Source organism: Perissodus microlepis, chromosome 6 (assembly GCF_051167445.1).
Source record: "Perissodus microlepis isolate ML-2025 ecotype Zambia chromosome 6, ASM5116744v1, whole genome shotgun sequence".
Classification (NCBI taxonomy): Eukaryota; Metazoa; Chordata; class Actinopteri; order Cichliformes; family Cichlidae; genus Perissodus; species Perissodus microlepis.
This window is the reverse complement of record NC_140466.1, coordinates 714,708-736,461: the sequence shown is the minus strand read 5'-3', so window position 1 is coordinate 736,461 and position 21,754 is coordinate 714,708. Positions and strand designations below refer to the sequence as shown.

General features: G+C 49.1%; 2 protein-coding genes across 3 annotated transcripts; one reads left to right on the top strand and one right to left on the bottom strand.

Moving 5' to 3' along the window:
- Positions 1 to 1,333: 1,333 nt before the first annotated feature.
- spred2a (sprouty related EVH1 domain containing 2a) lies at positions 1,334 to 13,413 on the top strand. 2 transcript variants are annotated; one of them, XM_084929829.1, is made up of 6 exons: positions 1,334 to 1,721; positions 5,489 to 5,663; positions 8,157 to 8,325; positions 8,405 to 8,469; positions 9,856 to 10,020; positions 10,142 to 13,413. In XM_084929829.1, the coding sequence occupies exons 1-6, from the start codon at positions 1,672 to 1,674 to the stop codon at positions 10,814 to 10,816; spliced, it is 1,299 nt and encodes a 432-aa protein (XP_084785955.1). In that variant the 5' UTR covers positions 1,334 to 1,671; the 3' UTR covers positions 10,817 to 13,413. The 2 variants fall into 2 exon arrangements, with proteins under 2 accessions (XP_084785955.1, XP_084785956.1); XM_084929830.1 differs by having other exon boundaries at positions 1,336 to 1,721; positions 9,856 to 10,011.
- A 2,197-nt stretch (positions 13,414 to 15,610) lies between these two features.
- LOC146384725 (ras-related protein Rab-1A) lies at positions 15,611 to 21,376 on the bottom strand. The gene is made up of 6 exons (XM_084929869.1): positions 21,171 to 21,376; positions 19,798 to 19,870; positions 19,620 to 19,715; positions 19,446 to 19,541; positions 18,069 to 18,200; positions 15,611 to 16,544 (listed from the first exon to the last, which is right to left on the bottom strand). Exons 1-6 carry the CDS (start codon positions 21,182 to 21,184, stop codon positions 16,347 to 16,349), a joined length of 609 nt encoding a protein of 202 aa, XP_084785995.1. The 5' UTR covers positions 21,185 to 21,376; the 3' UTR covers positions 15,611 to 16,346.
- Positions 21,377 to 21,754: the final 378 nt, after the last annotated feature.

Genomic DNA, 21,754 nt, shown 5'->3' with positions numbered 1-21,754 from the left:
GCAGTTCTGAAGTGAAAGTTTTCCCCAAACACATCGTGCACCTTCCTTCCCCTTACACGTGCGCGACTCTACTGACGTCAGAGTTTGCGCGCGCGGGGCCTGCTGCCTGTGTGACGTTCTGACGTCATTAAAACGGGTTTAAGTTTAAAACTAAAGAAATCCCAGTTTCATTGTGTCCTGTTTATACGGCGGAAACCTGCAGTCAGCTGACTCTGAAGAGTGACGCGATGATGACGAAACGTCCAGGTGAACGCATTCAAACTTTTGGGATTTATTTACCTGGATGATTGAGCATGCGTCAAAACAAAGCAACCCTAAGCTTCATCTGCTGGTCCACTGCGCCCTCTGCTGTTCGCCGTCCGTCCTCACAGCTTCGTTTATTTCCGACCACCCTACCAAACACTCACGTTCTCCTCAGTCGGGTTTAAAACGGATGTTTATTCAGAATAAAAATAATAAATTCATCTGTGAACATTTTACAATGATCGAGCTGCTTTTATTAAATGAATTTATATTTTTAGAGCTATTAAAAACAGAAATGTGCTGCAAAGATCACACAGCTGCCTGTTAGCCCAGAAATATGTTCCTGGAACTGTGAAAACTGTGGATTCATCCACTCAAATCTCTGAGTACCCAAACTGGAGCTCCACCTCCCCGGACGCTCTGTTAGCACAGTAACCTCACAGCAGCCATGTTATTGGTCACATGGTGTCATTAAAAATGCTCCAACACCACAAACATGGTCCAGAGGTCCAGCTCAGGTGAAGCCAGCAGACAGCCGCCTGCGTCACCATTCACCTGTGAGTCAAAGAAGCCACGCCCCTAATAATAGAAATGGGTGAGTTGTAAAAACATCCTTAGGTGTTATGAAGGTAGAAATGTTTTACAGAGACGAAACAGTTTGAGTATCAGGATGTAAACATGTTTGTTTTAACATGGAGTCTATGAGGACCGACTCACTGCTGCCTCTGCTGGACGTCAGAGGAACTGCAGGTTTGGCGCTTCAGCGCTTGCTTCATTAATCAGCTCCAGATTAAACCTCATTAACACACACAACGCTGCAGTTGCACAGTTCGGCCACCTGGTGGCACTGGAGCACAGACTTCTATTAATGTGCCCACAGGCTGGAAGCAGACGGGGGCTCTTATTTTGAAGAGTAACTCAGCTTTTAAAATGAAATATCTGCATTTAAAACAAGGAAAGAACTCAAAAAAACCTTAAACACATAAAACATGTAAACGATTATTATTATTATTATTATTATACGGTGACGCCACGTGACTCTGCAGTCCTTCGGGTCTGACGTCACCCCTCCCCCGCCCCCTCCCGCTCCTCTCCGTCTGACTCTGAATCCAACATGGAGAAATGAGGAGATGGGGCTCGTCCGGGGCCATCCGCACCAACACCAGCGCTCCATTTTCGGTCACCGCATTCCAGCCCGCTCCGGTGGGGGAGGAGGTGACGGAGGAGGCAAAAAAGGCGGAGGTGGAGGAGGTGAAGGAGACTGGATGAGCTCCACTGATTGAGGACTGGGAGGAGGAGGAGGTGTTGGGGGGGAACACTCACCGGGATTAACGCCGAGGAGGCGCGGAGGGAGCGGGGGAGGACCGGGCCGCTGCTCCTGCTGAGGAAACATGAGCACCGCGCGCGCCGCCGCGGTGGGAGCTCCTTATGACCGGAGGTGAAATGGGAAACATGAGCGAGGACACGCGCCCGGACGAGTGAGTACCCACGAGAACAAACGGGCTCATCTTCGTCCTCCTCCTCAGAGGGAGCTGAACGTGAACCTCCTGCAGGAGCTCAGCAGCTCCTCCATCATCACATGAGTCATCCTCAGAGGCTGCACGTGCTCAGCCTCATCTGGGCAGGCGCAGGGTGGCTCAGTGTGACTCCGAGGCCCGCTGATTTCACACGCGCGCACACACAGGATCCTGAGCACTGAAAGTCACTGTGAGCCACCCACAGTGTGCCCAACATCAGGGTGGTGTTTGTGTGTGTGGGGGGCTCATATTTGATAAAACCGTCACGAGCTAATAGTTTGTGCTCACAGGTGCAGCACAGCACAACTCTGCTGCTCCAATTGGTCTGACTTTTGACCTTTTGGAGGGCGGAGCCAAATGTGATTGGTCCCTTTTACAGCCCTGTGATTCATTTACTGCCTTTACGCAAGTTTTGTGCTGATCCGTACAGGCCGAGAGGCTGTGCTGCCAGGTGGGGGCGGTGTCCACCACGGTGTCCCGTCATCCAATGAGCTGCAGAGTCTGCAGGTCTGAGCTTGGCGTGCTGTTTTTCATGGTTTTCGTGCTTCTCTGCCTCCTTTTCCCGCCACTTGTAGCCAATCAGCATTCGCATTGCGCACAGCCCAGCTACACGCTGTTGGGGGTTTTGGAGGACTGTAAACTGTCTGTTGGCCGACACCACCGCAGTGCCATGAAGCAAGCATTACAGCGTGGCAGCAAGATAAGCGCTGCTTCGCTGTAATGCAGTAAACTCACCCTGTAGTCAGTCTGTGGCCCCGCTGTTGGGCATCGGCGTCTCCTGCAGCTGGTAGACCCAGAGTGACCCTCCAGAACTGATCCTGGACTGCAGTCCAGCAGGAACGAGAAGCTAGCTGGTACTGAGTTCTGCTACAGCAGTGTCCTGCTATCCGTCCAGCCGGTGAGGAAAGAGCTGGAGCAAGCTGGGTAACAATCAAATTTTCAAAATAAGAGAGCCACTCATTTTCCTTTGAGACAAAAGAACAGCATAACGCTCACAGCTTTGACCAATCAGGTGCCACATCCACCCACCTGATGGAGAACAGTCAGACCCTGAATACGAAACAGAAGGCTGAAGGATGTCTGGCACTCGTATTCTGACTGTGTCTGTGCTTTCGGCTCATTACGCCTCCTCGATCATTCACAAGCTCCTAAATCCTTCATCTTGGTAGTCGTCCAACCACATAGCAGCTTTCAGTTCGATGCTAGCTGATGGAGCTGACTGGAAGGTGAAGAGTCAGTGAACGAGTTTCTGCTGGAACAAACAGGCTCTGTCTCTTTTGGTGTTTAGAGCTAGTTGTAACTTCCTGTAATCCCTCCAGAACCATCTGCAGTGTTTCATAGTTCAAACAAACAAACCAAATACTGCTGTTTGAACCCGACTGAGACAAACCTAGCTTGGCTCTTTGGTTTGAATCGTGCTGAGGATGTTCGGGAGGTTTATCAGGGAAGCCAACTGGGAGCCGACACTGGGGTGGACCTGAACTTGCTGGAGAGCAAGTCAGATGGACATAAACAAAAACATATAAAAGTAAAGCATCTTTCACCGCAGACAGCGCTGTCACAAAGCTCCTCGCCTGTCAAGTAATACGTGTAATTATTACTTTTACTGCAGTCTGCTGTTGTTGCTGAAAGCTGCTCTTATTTCACCTGATCAGGTAGTAGCCGAGCTTGGTATGGAAACACAGCTAGCCACAGCAAGTAATCAAGCGTCAGTGATTTAGCCTCGCACGGCGAGGGTCGAGTCTCCTCTTGCTAACTGCCTCGGACATCATGTGACGTAGACGAGATGGAGTTTGAAAAGTTGTTAATAACTTGGTAACATTAGAAAGGAAAGCTGTGATGATGATGATGATGGAGAGAGGACGGCAGCTCTGACCATGTCCATAAAACAGGAAGTTGAGCAGGTGCAGGCAGAGCACTTTCAGATTAAAACCCCTGTTGACAGTTAACCACGTCACACTCAGTCAGGTGTGTTATTGTTACTTCAGTGAAGATGTCGGCCTGCGGTTCTGTTAACAGTCCGAGTGGCCCAGAGGACGAGGCTGGTAGTGGGTCTGGAAGTGTGGCTGGTGGGCGGGGTCACCTGTGATGGCCCTGGTTTACCTGAGACAGGTGAAGAGTGCAGACAGGCAGCAAAGTGGTGTGAAATAAAAATACTCGTGTGTTACTAATGATGACCTTTGACCTTTCTCCAGCCTTTGCTCTGAAATGTTGGCACGTGCTCGTGTCTCCTTGGAGACCTACTCTGAGGTCATGACCACACAGCCTTCTTCTGACAGGACGTTTCCTGATTAGCACCCTGATGTTCGATGATCAGCGACGTTCTCAGGGACGACAGTCGGCTCGTTCGGGTCTCATCTGGGCTACTTTGGGCTCAGTCAGTGGAAACGTGTTTGACGGCAAAGAGAAGACACGAAGGTCTGTACCTTCCTGGTTCTGGGTGGTCTAGATGCCAGCTTGATGTGCAGATGTGGGTCGCTATCAGTCGAGGCGTTCAGGAAAGCTTGATGTATTGATCCTCCGATAGAGTGCTGTCTTCTTGTCTGTGATAGTGTCATGCTCAAACCTTCAGTCCTGCTGTTTAGCTCTGAGATTCTTCTCCATTTCACCAAAGTGAGGGACTGTTTTTTTATCAACTGATGCTCCAAACCAGCCAACAGCGAGCTGAAGCCTTCAGTCAGCTGTGACCTGACAGTCTGATCCAAAGACTTTGGCACCTCGTCGTGCTGCTCAGCGTTTGAATTTGTAAGTTTGCTCGCTTACAAAGTAAGAAACAGACTCATTTTTATGGCACTTTCATTTTAATGGAGAGAGAAAGAAGACCATCAAACAAACATCCAGAAAAACTCATCATCAATTGATTTGCGTGTTCTTTGGGTCATAGTTGTGTTTCTGTTTCACCGATACGACAGATCGGTGGTCTTGGTGACGGTGGTCCCCGCTGTCTTCATTAACAAGCTCCTCCCACCACCTTGCTCACGATCATCCTCACCCCATCTTGCACGGTGGTTGATGTTAGCAGTGACAGCAGCTGCAGGTTAACGTCCTGTGCAGAATGTGGTTGTGCATCCCTGCAGCGCAGACGGCGCCGTCCCTTTAAGCGTGGAAAGTGTCTGAAAATGGAGAATCAGTCGGTGAGGGACCGAAATCCAGCTCTGTGTGTGTGTGAGCATGAGTCATCACTGCTTTGCCAGCAGTAACACACACACACCATCTGTTTGACAGGCAGGCTGAATCACAAAGCAGAGAAAACCTGTGTGTGTGTGTGTGTGTGTGTGTGTGTGTGTGTGTGTGTGTGTGTGTGAGGATGTGGTGTCGGCAGCAGCAGATCTCAACAGCCTGTTGTCAATGGAGACGGATGGGACACGGTGACCGTGGAAACAGGATGTAGGAGAAAGCCAAGCAGGAGAGAGAGTCTTGATTTTCTTCGTCTTAATCCCGCCCCCGTGTTTAGTTTTAGTTGTTTTTTTGTTTTTTTCTTTGGGGGGGGGGGTTAGCCGCTGGCAGGTTTCATGCCCCGCCTCCGTGAATTTGCTCTGACTGCAAGAGTCTGATCTGTGTGTCGCTGCAGAGGCTGTCCAACACCGCTCACATTCACCGTGTTATCGGTGTTATGCATTCTGATTGGACAGCAGTCCTGATGAGTGTGCTCGGTCTGGTCATATGATCTCCCACCTGCGGCTCTCCTCACAGGAGGAGAGCTAAGACTTCCTGTTTCTCTGTTGCAGTGATAGCTACATAGTGCGCGTCAAAGCGGTGGTGATGACCAGAGACGAGTCGAGCGGCGGCTGGTTGGCGCAGGACGGCTGCCTGAGCAGAGTGGGCGTGTGCAGACTGCTGCCGACCGAGCTGCTGGGACGTAACACGTTCCTGATCCACGGAGAACGTCTTAAAGACAAGCAGGTGAGCCCCGAGCCTCGGCACGCACCCTCAGCACCAGGACGTCTGAACCAGGACTCAGCTCCTGCAGAGGACAGCGTCACATGACCCTGACTCTGGAGACAAATACCGCTTACTCTGTTATTATTATTAATAATATAACGTGAGCATTCACAGCTTCGCTCTGATATATAAGACACGCTGCAGATGTCTCAGGCTCCTGTTTGAGACTCGGCAGCGTATCAAAGACTTTCTGCTGTGGGTCACGTGTTTGTGCATGTTGGAGGGATTTCCCTCAGTGTTGGCTCATTACTCTGAGTAATTAATGACATTTCTTTGAGTACTTCAAAGTAATTCAGTATTTTACTTCATTTTAATTCATTACTTCTGCATTTCTCCATAAAATGTCCTGAAACTCGTTGTGTCATAATCACAGTTTAACAACATGAGGTCACAGCCCCACACACCAACACGCTGCTCTGCGCTAAATCAAGTCACCTTTATTGTCACATCACATGTGCAGCTACACGGGTACAGCACATGCGAGTGAAATTCTTGTGCGCGAGCTTCACGAGTGACAGAGGTGTGCAAAAAATGCAATAACATAAAACAAGCAAAATATAAGAATGGTAATAAATGTATGTACAATATAAGAGTGTATGCATTACTGGATGTGTGTACTAAATGTTTTTCTACATGTGTGTGTGTGTGTGTATACATATTTACATATTAAATAGAGTAAACAATAAATAAAATAAATGAAATATACAGAGGTTGGTAGTTGCTAATGACACGCGTGATCGTTCTCTTAGTGTTTAGGTATGAACACAAAGCAAAGATGGAAACCAGCACGGTCGTCATGGTGATTCTACTGTAGAAACATGAACAGGTAGACTGCTCATCAGTCTCTGACCTGTTGAAGTTCAGCTTTAACGTCACTCTGGGCTCTTGGCTAGCTTAGCGCTAGCATGCTGTCTGTGCAGGTGCTTGTGTTAGCAGCATAATGCGGTTGTTTCATCATTATCTCGTCCTTTAGTCCAATAAAAATCAAAGTAGTGTCCATGTCCACGCCGCAGACCGCCCCTATTTTCCTCTGAAATCAGCTGATTGTAGCACAAGTGCAGGAACCAATAAGCGGGATTGACATGCAAGCAGACTAGGGCTGCCACAAACGATTATTTTGATAGTCGACTAGTCACCGATTATTTTTGCGATTAGTCGACTAATCAGATCATCATCCATTGGACGTAAAACGTACAGCTTATATAAGAGCAGATGCTGCTGGTGCAATAACTATCATTAGCTTACAGCTTTAAGTTTTTAAGGTATGTGCTAACTAAAAATAAAGACAAGATGATAGTTTATTAAATTTTAATGACATTTGAAGATTGTTTCGGTGAAGTTTAATAAACTCCTTGCTATCTAAAATATAATAGGACACCAGAGTATATTCTTCTGATAATCAGCTGTCAGCTTGACGTTTATTCAGCTGTGTAAAAACTATATCTTTAATCTCAGCCAAACCGATTTACTCAGGAACAAATAAAATACTACAAAAAGCCAAACAATAACATTTTTAAGTTATCTAAGTGACTTATATATCATGTTTAACCTGAGTAGCGAAAGACGGCGGTGGGTTTGAAAACGATCTGCCGGGAGTCCGGTGTTCTCACGGCTCTAGTGAGCCTAGCCCCCGGCTACCTATCGAGCTAGTGGGTAACAGACGTCTCTGAAAACGTCGGAGCACTTTTGAAAATATGTGGTGTCTTGATAAACTGAGCAGATATTTGAGGTTTACACAGCTACATTCTCGCCTGAAAATATGTTAAACGTTTATTTTGTGACCCAGAAAGAATAATAAGAGTAATATTAAAACTAACTAGCTGCTGCCATTGTTGGAAACTGAGCTGGGCCGCGCTGTGAATTCTGGGACAGAGCTACTTCTTCTTCTTCTTCGGGGTTTAACGGCAGCTGGCATCCTTGTACATGCAGTGCTGCCATCTTCTGTTTCAGTCCGTTATTACACTCTTAAATCCTACTACTTATTCCTGCGTCTTTTGGGATCTTACAAAGCTTCAAACGACGCGTCGACTATTAAATCAGTCGTCGACGATTTTGATAGTCGACGTAATCGTGACCAGTCGACTAATCGTGGCAGCCCTAAAGCAGACTAACAGTTCCAAGGAATCGGACTACCGTCTGAGCTGCACCTCCATCATATTTTCAGAAAGGTTTTCGGGAGATGAACTATGGAATATGGGAGAAATTGTTCTTTTGTAAGATTTCAGTATCTCAAAGGTTTGATGATAAGTTTGGCTTCAGTTTAAGGGAGTGATAGAAAATATTTGAGAACGTGGCGGTCCTTTCGTTTGAACCCAAAGTAGTTTTTTCCATTATTAGATTCAGTCGTTGAGGTCAGAGGACTCTTTTTACGCTGTCGGTGTTTCTCGTTGTTGCCATGACATCTTTCTCGATAACGCTGTTGTCTTCTTTGTCCGATGTCTTTGAAACAATCAGGTGATTCTTGAGTGCTTCTTAAAGAAGGATCTAGTCTACACGAAGGCCACGCCCACTTTCCACCACTGGAAGGTGGACAACAAGAAGTGTGGCCTGACTTTCCAGAGCCCGGCCGATGCCCGCGCCTTTGATCGCGGCGTGAGGAAGGCCTTGGAGGACCTAACCGAAGGTAGGTGGCGATAGCTTGAGGTCTGCCTCCATCTGCGTTCACGTTGTAGCTCATCAGCTTCTCTGCTGTCTCACTCCAGGGTCGACCACGTCCTCGTCCACGCTGCAGAATGAGGCCGAGCTCGGCGACGATGACGTCTTCACGGTGAGTCACGTGACCCTCCAGCCCTTCACTGTGATGGTGGCAGGATCTGTGGAGGAGTCACTGGAGCTGGTATATTTATTTTTGTCTGACTGGGAGGACACGCATGTCCTTGCAAAGATGAAAATATAAAATGTTTTGCTACAATGTCAGACAGGAAGTGTGATGGACGGGAGGGGGTGGGTTTCCTGTTTATGGCCAGGAACATGTCCCCATCCTGTCTGGATTAGTCACAGATACAGCACAAGCAATCTGGTGATGGTGGGAAGGAAGAACTCCCGTTTACAGGAAACCTCCGGCAGAACCAGGCTCAGAGCAGCCAAACACCCATAAACCCCTCCTGCCTCCTCCAGGAGCTGAAAGGCAAACCCGCGTGGACACCGTGGACTCGAGCTCTCGCAGGTATAAACAAAACAGAGGAGGGCTTCCAGTCTTGGAGCTCTGTCAGTAACACACAGGTGTGAGGTGTGCATGCTTTGATTCCCGGAGGTTTCAGTTACTCTCTGCAGGTCCTGACCTTTCTGTCCCGTCTGTCCATCTTTAAAGAAAGCGGCGTATTGTTTCTGCAGGATGCCAGCGCCGGAGACGATTCAGTAATCCGTCAGTGAGCAGCCGGTTTACAACGCTGACCTCAGAGGAAGGAACGTGGCTGCAGATCGTTTCAGTTCGGAGGATGGGTGTGTTTTTAAGGAAAATAGTTCTTGGAAAGAGCTCGACTGGGAGGCGCTTGCAGGACAATGGACATGTAGACCAACACCAGCTGTCACAGTGCTTCCTGTCCTACAGATGGATGGAACGTCGTTTTTCATATGCTGCAGTGGACATGAAAAACTAGTTCATGCATTTATCACTTCCAGGCTGGACGACTGTAATTCATTATTATCAGGAAGTCCTAAAAACTCCCTGAAAAGCCTTCAGTTAATCCAAAATGCTGCAGCAAGAGTCCTGACAGGGACTAGAAAGAGAGAGCAGATTTCTCCTGTTTTGGCTTCCTGTTAAATCCAGAATCTCTACTATCTCTACTTTCAAGATTAGGCTTCAAACTTTCCTTTTTGCTAAAGCATATAGTTAGGGCTGGACCAGGTGACCCTGAATCCTCCCTTAGTTATGCTGCAACAGGTGTAGGCTGCCGGGGATTCCCATGATGCACTGGGTGTCTCATGCTGTGATTTGATGATATATATAAATAAACCTGAATTGAACTGAAGATATAAAACATGCAGAGAATGATAAGAATGAAAACGCTGTGCTCCTTTGAACTTAACTTGCTCCTGTCCAGGTGATGTGTTACTATGCTACAGTTACTATGGTGATTCAGGAAACTTTCCCTCGCTAATCAGGCTGCATAGCGCCTCCTCTGGAAACACCTTTTCTCCTTTTCTCCTCCAGACTGCCACCGACAGCTCGTCCAACTCGTCCCAGAAGAGAGAGACAGCGATGCACACGCTCACCCCGCCCACCTTCTGTGAACCCCGCCGGCACCACTGCATCCTGGGACATTTGTATGAGCAGCATCGGCCCACTGAGCAGTACTTCCTGGACCAGGTGAGTACGGTAAGAGCGAGAGTCTCGTTTCTAATTGGTCAGAATGATAAAGCCACTGTGCTGCTGATGTGACAGACAAACACCGTTTTATCCTACGCCACCTTTAAACACGCTCCACCTCCTCCTGCAGGCGGTGCATATGTTTCCTCGTCACGTCAGCTTCCAGTTGGAGGACGAGGAGGTCGTACGCATCAACCCCCGCGAGCGGACCTGGCTCACTGGCTACGAGGACTACCGCCACGCCAACTCCTCACGCGACAAACTCGCCCAGCTCCACAACCCGGACACTTGCGTGCACTTTACCAAGAGCGAGCCGGCCAAACGCGACTACGCCTACCCGTATCCTCTGAGCTGCGACGGAAAACCCAGCTCCCTGGAGATGGGCGGCGGCCACAGGGCGGTGCTGACGGTGCAGCCGCGAGCCCCGGAGCTCAAAGGCAAACTGCGGAAGGAGGACGCAGAGCGCTCGCGCTGCGTTTACTGTCAGGACATGTTCAATCAAGAGGACAACGGGCGGGGCCGCTGCCACGAGGCGCCCGACCCCATTCAGACGTGCATCCGGCGCGTGACCTTCATGTGGTGCGCGGACAGCCTTCTGTACCACTGCATGTCCGATCCAGAGGGGGATTACTCAGACCCGTGCTCCTGCGACACCACCGACGAGCGTTTCTGCCTGCGCTGGACGGCGCTGGTGGGCCTGTCGCTGCTGGCTCCCTGCATGTGCTGCTACGCCCCCCTCAGGGCGTGCTACCGCTGCGGCGTGGCCTGCCGCTGCTGCGGCGGGAAACACAAAGCTGTGGGCTAAGGCGTTGCAGGCCCCGCCCCTTCCACAGTGACAGCTAGGACTTGCAGCAGGAAGCGGGGCGTTGGAGGTCCCTGTGATTTCTACGTTGTTGTCGTTTTGTCGTCGTTGTCGGTCTTCATAACTCCAGCTGCATCTCGACGTGCAGAAGCTTCTGTATGAGTCTTACATGATCAGTACTTTTACGCAGACGTTATATTTTTACACTCATGTGTCCAAACGGCCGGACGCGTGGGTGTGTCTGTATGAATGTTGCTTTAGCGCCACAAAGTCAGCGGCTTCACTCGCTGCTGTTAGCCGAAAAAAGCTTTTTTCTGTTCGCCACCAGAAAAATCACGTGAATCAGCGAACACGGTGCTCCTGATGCTGAGCTGACCAAACCCTAACTCAAAGCTAAGGGGTCAGAGGTCAAGCCCCTGTTCTCTGAGGGTCATACCGTTAACACAAACCAAAGAGAGACCAACAAAAGTCTACAGCTGCCGTGTTACTAAGCCTCGTGAGGTTTCAGCTTCGTGACGACGCACTCACTACAAAACGTGCACGCGTCATATTCTCGCCGTCCGTCTGTGGTCGCGTGAAAGCCGCTCGTTGAGCTCTCAAACGCCAACGAAGAGCGTTCATGTTGAGTCGAGAGCGCATTTGTTCTCGCCGCTCGTCGTGTTTCAAGCTGCAATGGCGCTGGACATCGGCTCGCTCGCCTTTCACTTCAAAGAAAACGTCATTAGTCCATTTCCTGGACTACGCAGCGTCCACCTTCGTTTTCTTGACGGCTGCCACGACTCTTCGTCATCTGTGGCGATCCTGTGATGGCGTACATCACCTGATTTTGACTCGGACATACGCAGCCGCATGTAAAATACAAACATTTCATTGCTTTGGTCTCGCCGGCCGTATACGACCCGGAGGCCGAGGTTGCCCAACCCTGCTCTAGTGCATTTCCTAGTCCACAGCCAGCCAATCAGCACTGTTCTTCACTCTCATTGGTTGCTACTGAAGCTGCTTCAAATTTTAAATGGCCTGTATTTGTATAGCGCTTTTACTAGGCCCCTCTAGGGACCCCAAAGCGCTTTACACACCCAGTCATCCACCCATTCACTCTCACATTCACAGCTCAGTCACAGGCAGCTACAGTTGCTACAGGGGCAGACTGAAGCAAGGCTGCCATATTGCGCCATCGGCCCCTCTGGGGGCACCAGTAGGCGGTAGGTGAAGTGTCTTGCCCAAGGACACAACGACCGAGACTGTCCGACTGTCCGAGCCGGGACTTGAACCGATTACAAGACGAACTCCCAACTCTTGAGCCACGATCGCCCAACAGAGTAGAGCAGAGTTCCTGCCGTCAGTACAAGTGGCTGACTTTGATCAATTTGATGGTGAAACATGTGTTTCACTGTGCTGGGAGCTCTGGTTTCTGATCCTTACAGTGGGTATTTAACTGGTTTCAGTTTAACTGGAGCAGGTAACCCAGCAGGTCTGACCAGTGTGATGATGACCATTTCTAGAGACAGAATGATGATGAGCGAAGCACTTCCTCAGTCCTGATCACACCTGAGAGTTTCCTTTAATCGCAAATTTAGGATCCGATGCGCTCGGGTGCGGTCTGTGTGCATCTACCACTGCGGGCAGTCTGTGGTCCGGGAACGCCCCCACGGACACCCCAGGCACTGTCAGTGGGGGTGTTCGTGCTGCAGGTGATGCCAGCTCGCTTAAAAAACCTTCCAGATGCATCGAAGTAAAAATGTTGAATCCTTGAAGGTCCCGGGTCACAGGAAGCTCTGCGTCGAGCAGCAGACGAGAACACTGCGCTGAACACAACAGCTGGTCTGAAGTTTAAACTTTTTTAAATTCCCGTCCCCCAAGACGCTTTGTTGGCTCTGTGCATGGGTCACGTTGGCCCCTCCCACACGCTCTCTTACTGTCTGCTGACATGATGACCCGGTGATGTCCACCGGGCTCTAATTTCAGTTTACGGCTGACGTCAGAATCTAAACGGTGCCACCTGTAGGCTGAGAGCAGTATTACAGTCTTGTGACGTCATCCAGTAATAAATATGAACAGCAGGTGTGAAACAGTAAAAGTCTATTTTATAAAACTGAAATGACCTGTAATATAAACGATTTCATTATGAGCTTCATTTTTATAGAAGACGTGTAGCTGTCGTCCGTGACGTGAAACATACGATCAGCTTGTAAGATCCCACGCCGCCACCGCCGCTCAGCAGGATCGCCCGTCTGTCCGACCTGCGTCTCTGCTGACGTGTCCCTCGTGTGTTTTCCTGTCTGTGGCGAGGAAGGTGAACTGAAAGCAGTGTCTTTGTTTGTTAAAGGAAAGTGCCTGAAGCCTCCTCTTCATCCTGTCCTGATGTACGTTTCCCTCAGTCATGTGTAAAGAATATAAGGTGAATTCATAAGTTTGTCTTTTTATATATAATTCACATTTGTACCTATGTAAAAAAACAAAAACACAAAAAGATTCTATATAAATCTATGTATCAGGTGTATGATGTACATTTTCAGTTCTATTTTTTTATTGTTTCTATTATGTGAGTGAGCCGAGGAGATGAATAAACACAAATGTCATCTGGAAATGAAAGGAAACCACTCGGATGGTCAGTCTGTGCGTCTGTGTCGGTCAGGTTGTGGGAGTGGCCTAAAGCATCAGCCTGTGCGTGTGCACGCTGTGAGCAGACGAACGCTTACAGTCAAGAAGTCCCCGAAAATCCTTTCGTACGGTTTCCATGTGAGATGTGCAGTAAAAATTCCTTTTAGCAGGAATATTGAAAGGCTTCAGCTCCCCTCGGTCATCAGTTTTACACAAAAAGCTTGGGCTGCTCCTACAGCTGTTCCTCAGGAGTGGAGCTCAGCTGAAGACACGGTTGAAGTTCCTGAAATATTCGGATGGACCAAATCCGTGTGAGCTTCATCGGAAAGGCTCGGACAGTGTCGACTTTGTGAAATGATTCCATAATATTCAGCTGATTCTGCAGGTGTCTGTAAGTTGGGTACTTTAGCATCTAGCTAGCCCTGCAGAAGAGGAGCGAGCATAAAGGCAACACGTGGCAGGTAATTTGAAATGTGGCGTTTCTATGAGCTCAACAAACATCACAAACACACAAACGGTTTGTCTCAGTGTGTTGCAGCTAAAGGTCCAGCTGCTTATTTCACAGGGAGAGACCAGACAGAGCTAAGTTCACTCAGAGATGGACAAACACAAGAGAGGACAGGAGAGGAAGAGGAGAGCTTAGAGTTAAAGGAAGGACGCTCATTTAAAGCTCACATGGAAGTCCTCGTGTTGTGAAATCTGTACGTGTCACATTATGTTTGTTCATAAAGCTGCGGATAAACAAACTGAGGCAGAGTAACGGTTATTTAAAGGCTGCTGTGCAGGATGTCTGTGCTGTTGCCAACCCTGCAGAAGTGTCAACAGCTCTAAGACTGATCATTCAAGAATATTTGTAGTTTATTCAAAAAATCCTTTTAGTTTTTTCTTTACAGAAGCCAAGTTTATGTAAAAGTTTGTTCGTCCTCAGCTGAGGGAACTCAGTTACCATGGTAACCCCACCTGCTCTCTGACTCCTCCCCTCCTGCTGCACCTGCACCAGCTGACTGACCCTCAGAGTGGGCAGAACTTTTTAAAATCTCTGAAATCACAGCTGATCGTTTCCAATCATCCAGTCGAGCATATACGAGGACTGATCAGTGATTGGTTATCAGCTCAGGATCATCACTGGAGGCTGAGCGCTCACCTGGATCACCTGGTCCTGGTTGTCCTGTCTTCATCTTTTTATGGATTTTGCATTTTTTGTGTTTGAAATAATCAGACAGGAAGTGACACAAAATTCAAAACCTTCAACAAGAGTGTAATAAAGACCAGGAACAGGACAGAGCTGAGGTACGGAGGTCTGAGAGTGCCACAGAAGCCTTTAGAGCTCAGAGTTTAAAGGTCTTTGTGGAGGAAGATTACTTTCTATTCCGTCTTTAAGAAAAACTTAAAAAGCAGAAAGAGTTTTTACTTTGCTGCAGCTTAAATGTTTTCACCGTCTTGCAGCCGTTTGGCTGTGGGGACATACGGATTTGGAGGGAACCTGCAGCAGCACCTGGATGTGCTCCTCCTCTCGTCCCCCGGTGTTCGTACACGCGTTTGGGGCATTGAGCGCCCGTCCTGTTGGAGGCGCTGTCGCCTCGCTCAGTGATGGCACGCTGAGGTTTGCCGGATGTTCTTCTGACTCTGCGAGCGGTGTGCACCGACGGCTGTACCATCAGGACCAGCAGACCAGGTTCAGCCTGTGGTGCCTGCTCCCGTCTCTGCCCTCGTGCAGGGCCTCAGGTACGTCTTGCCAGACATTTTATGAACAGGAAGCATTGTTAAAGCATTACGTGTGACACTTTATTTTGACAGGAACTTCCTGTTTATGACCCTTTAATAAAAACAGTGTAGTTTATGTGCGACATTTATGTTGTGTAGTGTAACACTGAGGGTCGCGGGATCCTGCGTACGATACGTACGTGTGGTTTCTGACACTCGAGCTAACTTCAGACCCTCCGTCTGCTCGCAGAGGAAGCTTCTTGAGATCTGATTGGTAACCAGGTGGTGCCCTCTAGCCTGCTCCAGTGCAGGTCACGTGTGCAGCACCAGTTACCATGGCAATGTTGAATGACATTAAGGTGGTTTTACCTTCATTTGTTTCTGGTTTAAGCGGCCTGAAGCCGTGCAGGTGTGCCTAATAAAGTGAGCGCTGGGCGTGCCCAGGTGTGAGCTCTGACAGGAAGTAAAGAAAGACAGCAGGAGCACGAGCAGTTATCAAAGATCTCCTTCATGGTTTAATATTTGAATTTGTGCCACAAAAACGTCACGTCCGCAGCCACAAATCACGTGCTGAGATTTCTACGTGCAGCGCGTCGCCGCCGCTGCTCTACTCTGCAGATCATACATGTATGTATAAATATGTACAGTTTGGAGCTTCTTCTTCAGCAGGGCTCTTCTCCGGGCGTGGTTGTGCTGTAGGTGGAGAAACATGGGCGAAGGAACCCGTCCAGATGCAGCACATGCTTATGGGCGCGTACAGGAATGTTAGGGGGGGCGGGGTTCTCCGCCAACAACACGAGAGCGCCGAAGGCAAGAATGTGACGAGGGTCTGCGGCCTGAAGGCACGGCGTTTTCAGGGCGGCCCTGTGAAGTTGGATCAGTGGGGGCGGGGGCGGGGCATGCATGATGCTGGTTTAAGCATGTGCTTCACTGGACGGGCCGAATAACTCGAGCTGTGAGAGGAGATGGGGGCGGGGCTTCATTGTTAAAAATGGGACACGTCGCTTTACTTTTAGGAAATTAGAAGAAAGCCCGGTGTGAGTGGGGGCGAGGGCGGGGTCTTTGACAAAGGGGTGGGGCCTGGTGGAGCTGCACACACAATTACAAACCACTCAGTCTCTCTCTCACTCGTGCTGTCTCATTCTCTCTCTCTCTCTCACTCTGTGGTTGCCATGGTTACATTGAGACTCAGGGGAGGGGCGGGTTCGGCGTGTGGCGGTTTCGGGCCTCAGCAGCAGCCCCCAGACGAGGTGTTGACTGGCTTGCTCTGGATCTTGACGTTGGACTTCTCGGCGGCGCCGGCCGTGGCGCCCGGGCCCATCCGCTTCTTGATCTCGGCCGCCATGGTCATGAAGGCCTGCTCCACGTTGGTGGCGCTCTTGGCGCTCGTCTCCAAGAAGGGGATCCCCAGGTTATCTGCAAACTCCTGCAGAGGGAGGAGGGGCACACTGTGAGTGGATCGCTTCACTATCAAACACATTAAAAACAGCTGCAGTTCCTCTGACGTCCAGCAGAGGCTCCCGCAGTGACTCAGTCCCCTCAGACCCCATTTGTCCTTCGCACAGCTGGAACACGGGTTAATGCGGCTTTTAAACTGACGCGTTCTCAGCGCTCCTTCTAAGGAAGTCGCAAAACCCGCAAACAGTTCAATTCATCAGACACAGATTCATGAGTCGCAGGTGTAGAACTCAGCAGCCACGAGTGGGAACACCGAGAGCTGAAGTGGGTCACTCTCATGCTGCAGAGCCGTTTACGGGTGCAGGCGCCGTCTGAAGCGCGTACGTGCTGTTGTTTGTGTCTGTTTGGACCAAAGCTATACTTGATACTGTTTCTGTGCCAATCAAAAAACAGATGAATCGTCTGGTTCCTGGAGTAAGTGATCTGCTGCCAGCTCAGCATTTCCAACGCCATCGTCGTGTTTACGGAGGGAAGAAACGGTAAAAACAGCGTCTTCTAAGGACGGCGGTCGAGAGCGCTCGCTGCTTTCAAGCAAAAGCAAAAACCAAACAACTCCATGCTTTCCTATTGGTGGAAAAATAAAAACCGATTTAAAACAATGACATGGCAACATGGCGTTTGGTTGTTTAGGAAGACTGGGAAGTTTTAAGAGTGACAGCGGCGAGAAGGAGCGAGCGAAAGAGAGTTTTAAGATGTGAGAGATTTGGCGTGTTTGGAGTGTGTAGTTAGTGTCAGAACAATGCTGAATGTCACCCTCAGGCCTGCAGGTATCAGGCTGTGACGTTCTCCTTTATCTTATAATGGACAGAAAGTAAAAATTAAAAATCATTTGTGTGACTTTGATGCAGAACAGCTGATTGTTCTGTAAATGGTTTGAAAAGAACGCCTTGGCTGCAGTTTTAAGTAAATAGCAACATAAACTGTTGTTTACAAAACTTGTGTATGGGTTTTAAAATGTACAATTTCTATTTGTACTTCAAGTTATGAAAATGATTCGTTAATGTTTGTGGTTGTTTTTTCTGCTCTGATTTGATGTTTTCAGTCTGACCTTAGATCAGTTGTGCTGACTCAGAGTGTCCAAAGGAAACAGTAAACATGAGAGTTTGTGCTGAAAACGGTGACAACAAACGGCCGAGTTTACCCGGGGGACTGACGTGTGTCACGTGTGTGGAGTGTAACTGCGAGGAGGACCCGTGTTTTTTCTCCGTCACGCGCCGCCTTTGACATAAATGTAATTCCATAATCTTCATCATCAGAGGTCAAAGGTGGAGGAACTCTCAGCACAGGCCTGATGGCACAGCGAGTGTCGGCACAGCAGCTTCCTCCTCTTCTGCTGACTATGCGTCTGCATCCACTTACTCATGTCTTCTACTTCCTGACACGTGGCGGCAGCGTGCTGATGGCTGACCCCAGAACAGTCCCTTCGATCCTAACTGACCTACGGACGCCGAGTGCTTCTGTCGCCCACTGATGGAAGACTGTGACCTCTTACCTTAGCTGTGGTGTAGTCCACGACCTTCTTCGTTGTGAGGTCACACTTGTTGCCTACTAGCAGCTTGTTGACGTTCTCGCTGGCGTAGCGGTCGATCTCCTGTAGCCACTGTTTGACGTTGTTGAAGGACTCCTGAGGACAGAGAGACGTGAACACAGAGCTTTTCACACTGCCGACAGCCGCCTGCAGGGGGCGGTGTTTACTCCACTCATTTCAGTTTCACACACAATTAGGCCAAATACCCAACAGACAGCCCCTCCCTGACCCCGCCTCACTTCCTGCGTGTGTTCAGAGTGCGTGCATGCTTCGAGCTCCTGTACGTACGGTGCAGGCAGAAACCAATCCTCCTCCTCCCTGCACACCTTTGTGAATCTGTGTGTCTGACATTAAGGGCAAGTTTAACATTGGGTCTGTCCCGCATGATGGGAGCCGTCCAACAGAACAGAAACACGTCAGGTCGGCTGCTCGCTCAGCGAGGCTGCTGCAGGGCGTGTTCCTGTGTCCGTCTGCATTGTGTGTCTGAACTTGTCGGGCCGGTTTTCTCGCTGCTCTTCGGTCGCTGTGTTTGAGCTGCGAGCGAAGCTGAACATCTACTGGCCAATGAACACGAGACGGGAAGGGTCTGAAGACTGAACTTTCAAAATAAGAGCACTGGCCATTTTCCACTACGGAACAGATGAAATTAACAAAAATAATCAATATCAAGACAAGTGAGCAGGAAGTGCAAAAACAACATAAAACATCTAGATCCTGGCCCTCGCAGTTAGCTTCTGAACAAGGCTTTTATTTTGGTAAGCTGGACATGTGAGAAGCAGCTCATCCCTCCTTCAGGGTGCCCCCCCCACCCTGCTCATCAATGACTGACTGGACCTGTTGGAGAACTTTGTGCTCACAGACGTCTCTGTCGCTGAAACCATCAGCAGCTTATGGAAAACATGCTGCTGATGAGCACTTCCTGGATCTGAGCAGATGTTACGGGTCAGAATCGAACCGTTTGCCGTTTGTATTTCCTTCATCAGCACCGCTAGTTGAGCTTCTGTTATTACCACCGAGCCTTCAGACTGTTTTTATCATGTGTTTGGACTGCGGGAGGGAGCCGGAGAACAAACACAGAATCCACGCAGGAAGCACCAGCTGGCTGCCGGATTCACAGCTGGAACCTTCCTGTTGTGAGGTGGCGGTGCTGACTGCCACAGATTAATATGTAGATCTTATAACCGTGTATCAGAAAACATAACAAGCTTTAAAATGAGTGAATGCTGAGTTTTAGGGCTGCTGTCAGGTACCGACACCGTGAGCAGCTGTCCCGGGTCATCAGCCACGTTGAGCCCTGCTGTACACCACACACGTCACGCTTTGAGCGCCGTCGGCACTCACCTGGTCCGTCACATCGTAAACCACAATGATGCCGTGAGCTCCTCTGTAGTAACTGGACGTGATGGTGCGAAAGCGCTCCTGACCCGCCGTGTCCCACTGAGGAGGAAAAGCAGAGCGTCAGTCCAGTCAGAGCAGAGTGACATCATCACCGCGTGTGACCAATCGTGTGCTTACAATCTGCAGCTTTATGGTCTTCCCGTCCAGCTCGATAGTCCTGATCTTGAAATCCACGCCAATGGTGCTGATGTAGCTCTCTGTGTACGTGTCATCCTGGACACACACACACACACACAGGTGAGTCTGTGCTACAAAATGCAGTTTACCATGACAACATTGTGTAAGAAACACTCACTGCAAACCGGAGCAGGAGACACGACTTTCCGACCCCAGAGTCCCCGATCAGGAGCAGTTTGAATAAATAGTCACTGTGAAGACAGAAAACATCATCATTACACACACGCGTCCCACTGCTGCCGGTCTTTATGAGTGTGTGTTTGGTGTGCATGCTCCTTTAAAGAAAACAAGTCCAACAACACACAGCTGCTTCCGTGCTGGACTTTTACTGTGGGCGGGGCTTCACACACACACACACACACACACACACACACACACACACAGGAAAGCAGGTGAGGCAAGATACGGTGTTCCTCAGGACTAACAGGTGTTTTTACCTGCAGACACTTTAGTGACACAGTTTGGAAGAACGTGTCTGAACAGACTTTGTTCAATTAACGATAACGAGTCAGATGTTGACTTGGAGTGACATCATAATCAGTCATCAACACTAATACTCATATTATTCTGTTAATAATCTCCCATTATTACTACATTACCTGCTATAACACAGAATATTTAATTGTTCTGTTTTGACTTTATTTGTTACTCAAATATTTGATATGCTGACAGCAGAAGTCTGTTATTAAGTTATAAGCTCGTATAAATACACAGAAGCGACAATGATGACGATGTTTCAGCTGCAGTAACACAGGATGAACGAAGCCTGTGTGTGTGTCCTGTACCTCACACAGCAGGAACGCTGAAACTCCTGTTCATACTTTAAGTAAACAGGCTTTGTGTATCTTAATGTGTGATAATGTCCAGCAGCCCTTTGACTTGACTAAACGATCAAAGTACTGTGGATTCTGGTTAAAGTACACCGTGGGGGCAAAACGCCCGATTGGTTAATCGATTATCTGATGGATCAGCTGTTCGTTGGTGTCAACTGCAATGAAGTAACAACATATTACCCAATAACGGGCAGACTTCCTGTTTGCGGCGCATACGTCACACCCAGCCCGGTTCGGTTCGGGTTCACTGACGGAGCTGAAACCCGAACCCCGGGCCTGACACTGGAATCGAACCGAGTGAGCCGAGCCTGTGGGTCAATAACACACCCTGACCGTTAAGCTACGTAGCTGCTGTTAGCATGCTAGTGGCTAGCGTCTCTGACAAACTGTTAGCGAATTCGAAAAATCCGCCGGTTCAGGCGCACGGAGCCCGGACAACCGTGCCGTTAGGCGGCCCTTTGGTGTTATATCTGAGCGCTGTCACTCGGTCTACGCTGCGTTCACAGCCCGTTAACGGAACTGAGAGACAAAGCAGCGGACGGTCATCTTCAGTCCTCCCGGCTAGCTTGCGCTTTCATTAGCTTAGCTTAGCATAGCTCCTCGGCTAATCTTCCAACTCCGCCGGAACGGTCACAGCCGACATCAAACTGACACTTACTATTCGGGATTCATCGTTGACTACAGGCTCAGAACCGTCACTGCGGTGGATTCAGCTGCAGGTCGTCGCGGATTAATCTGTAACTGGCCTCGTAGTGAAGAAAAAACACCGTTTTTTCTGATGGAGTGGCTAAACTGCCCGTCGCAGCCAGAACAGCATAATCGAATCAAATATGGCTGTCTCACTACCTACCCGGAAACGCCGCAGATTGGAATCATGGGTAGTGTAGTTCTGTGAAGATGGGCGTTTACACGTCGTCAAGACACACAAACAAGATGACGAGTTATACTTAAAACGTATACATATATTTTTAACGTGCGCTATATTATATTTTATTATTTAGGCAGTTTTTGCCAGGTATACGTTGCTGTGTTGATGTGTGATACGTTCGTTCTTTAGACGACCCAGCCCTGGTGATGAGTGGCGAGACAAGCATGAGGATTTTGGGTGTAGTTTCCGTCTGAGTGAAGAACTCTGTAAAGATGTACATTTCTTGTTAGTTATCAGTTCATTTAGATTATGTTTGTCTGTATCAGGATGACCAACTTAATGTTCCCAGGGGGCCACATTAGACGGGGCTGATG

Coding starts and splice junctions, on each gene's coding strand:
- LOC146384725 (XM_084929869.1), bottom strand. Junction 19,716..19,797: donor GTCTCCTGCTCCGGTTTGCA/GTGAGTGTTTCT, acceptor GTGTGTGTCCAG/GATGACACGTACACAGAGAG. Junction 19,542..19,619: donor AGACCATAAAGCTGCAGATT/GTAAGCACACGA, acceptor TTTCCTCCTCAG/TGGGACACGGCGGGTCAGGA.
- spred2a (XM_084929829.1), top strand. CDS start 1,672: ATGACCGGAGGTGAAATGGGAAACATGAGCGAGGACACGCGCCCGGAC. Junction 8,326..8,404: donor CTTGGAGGACCTAACCGAAG/GTAGGTGGCGAT, acceptor GTCTCACTCCAG/GGTCGACCACGTCCTCGTCC. Junction 8,470..9,855: donor GCGACGATGACGTCTTCACG/GTGAGTCACGTG, acceptor TTTCTCCTCCAG/ACTGCCACCGACAGCTCGTC.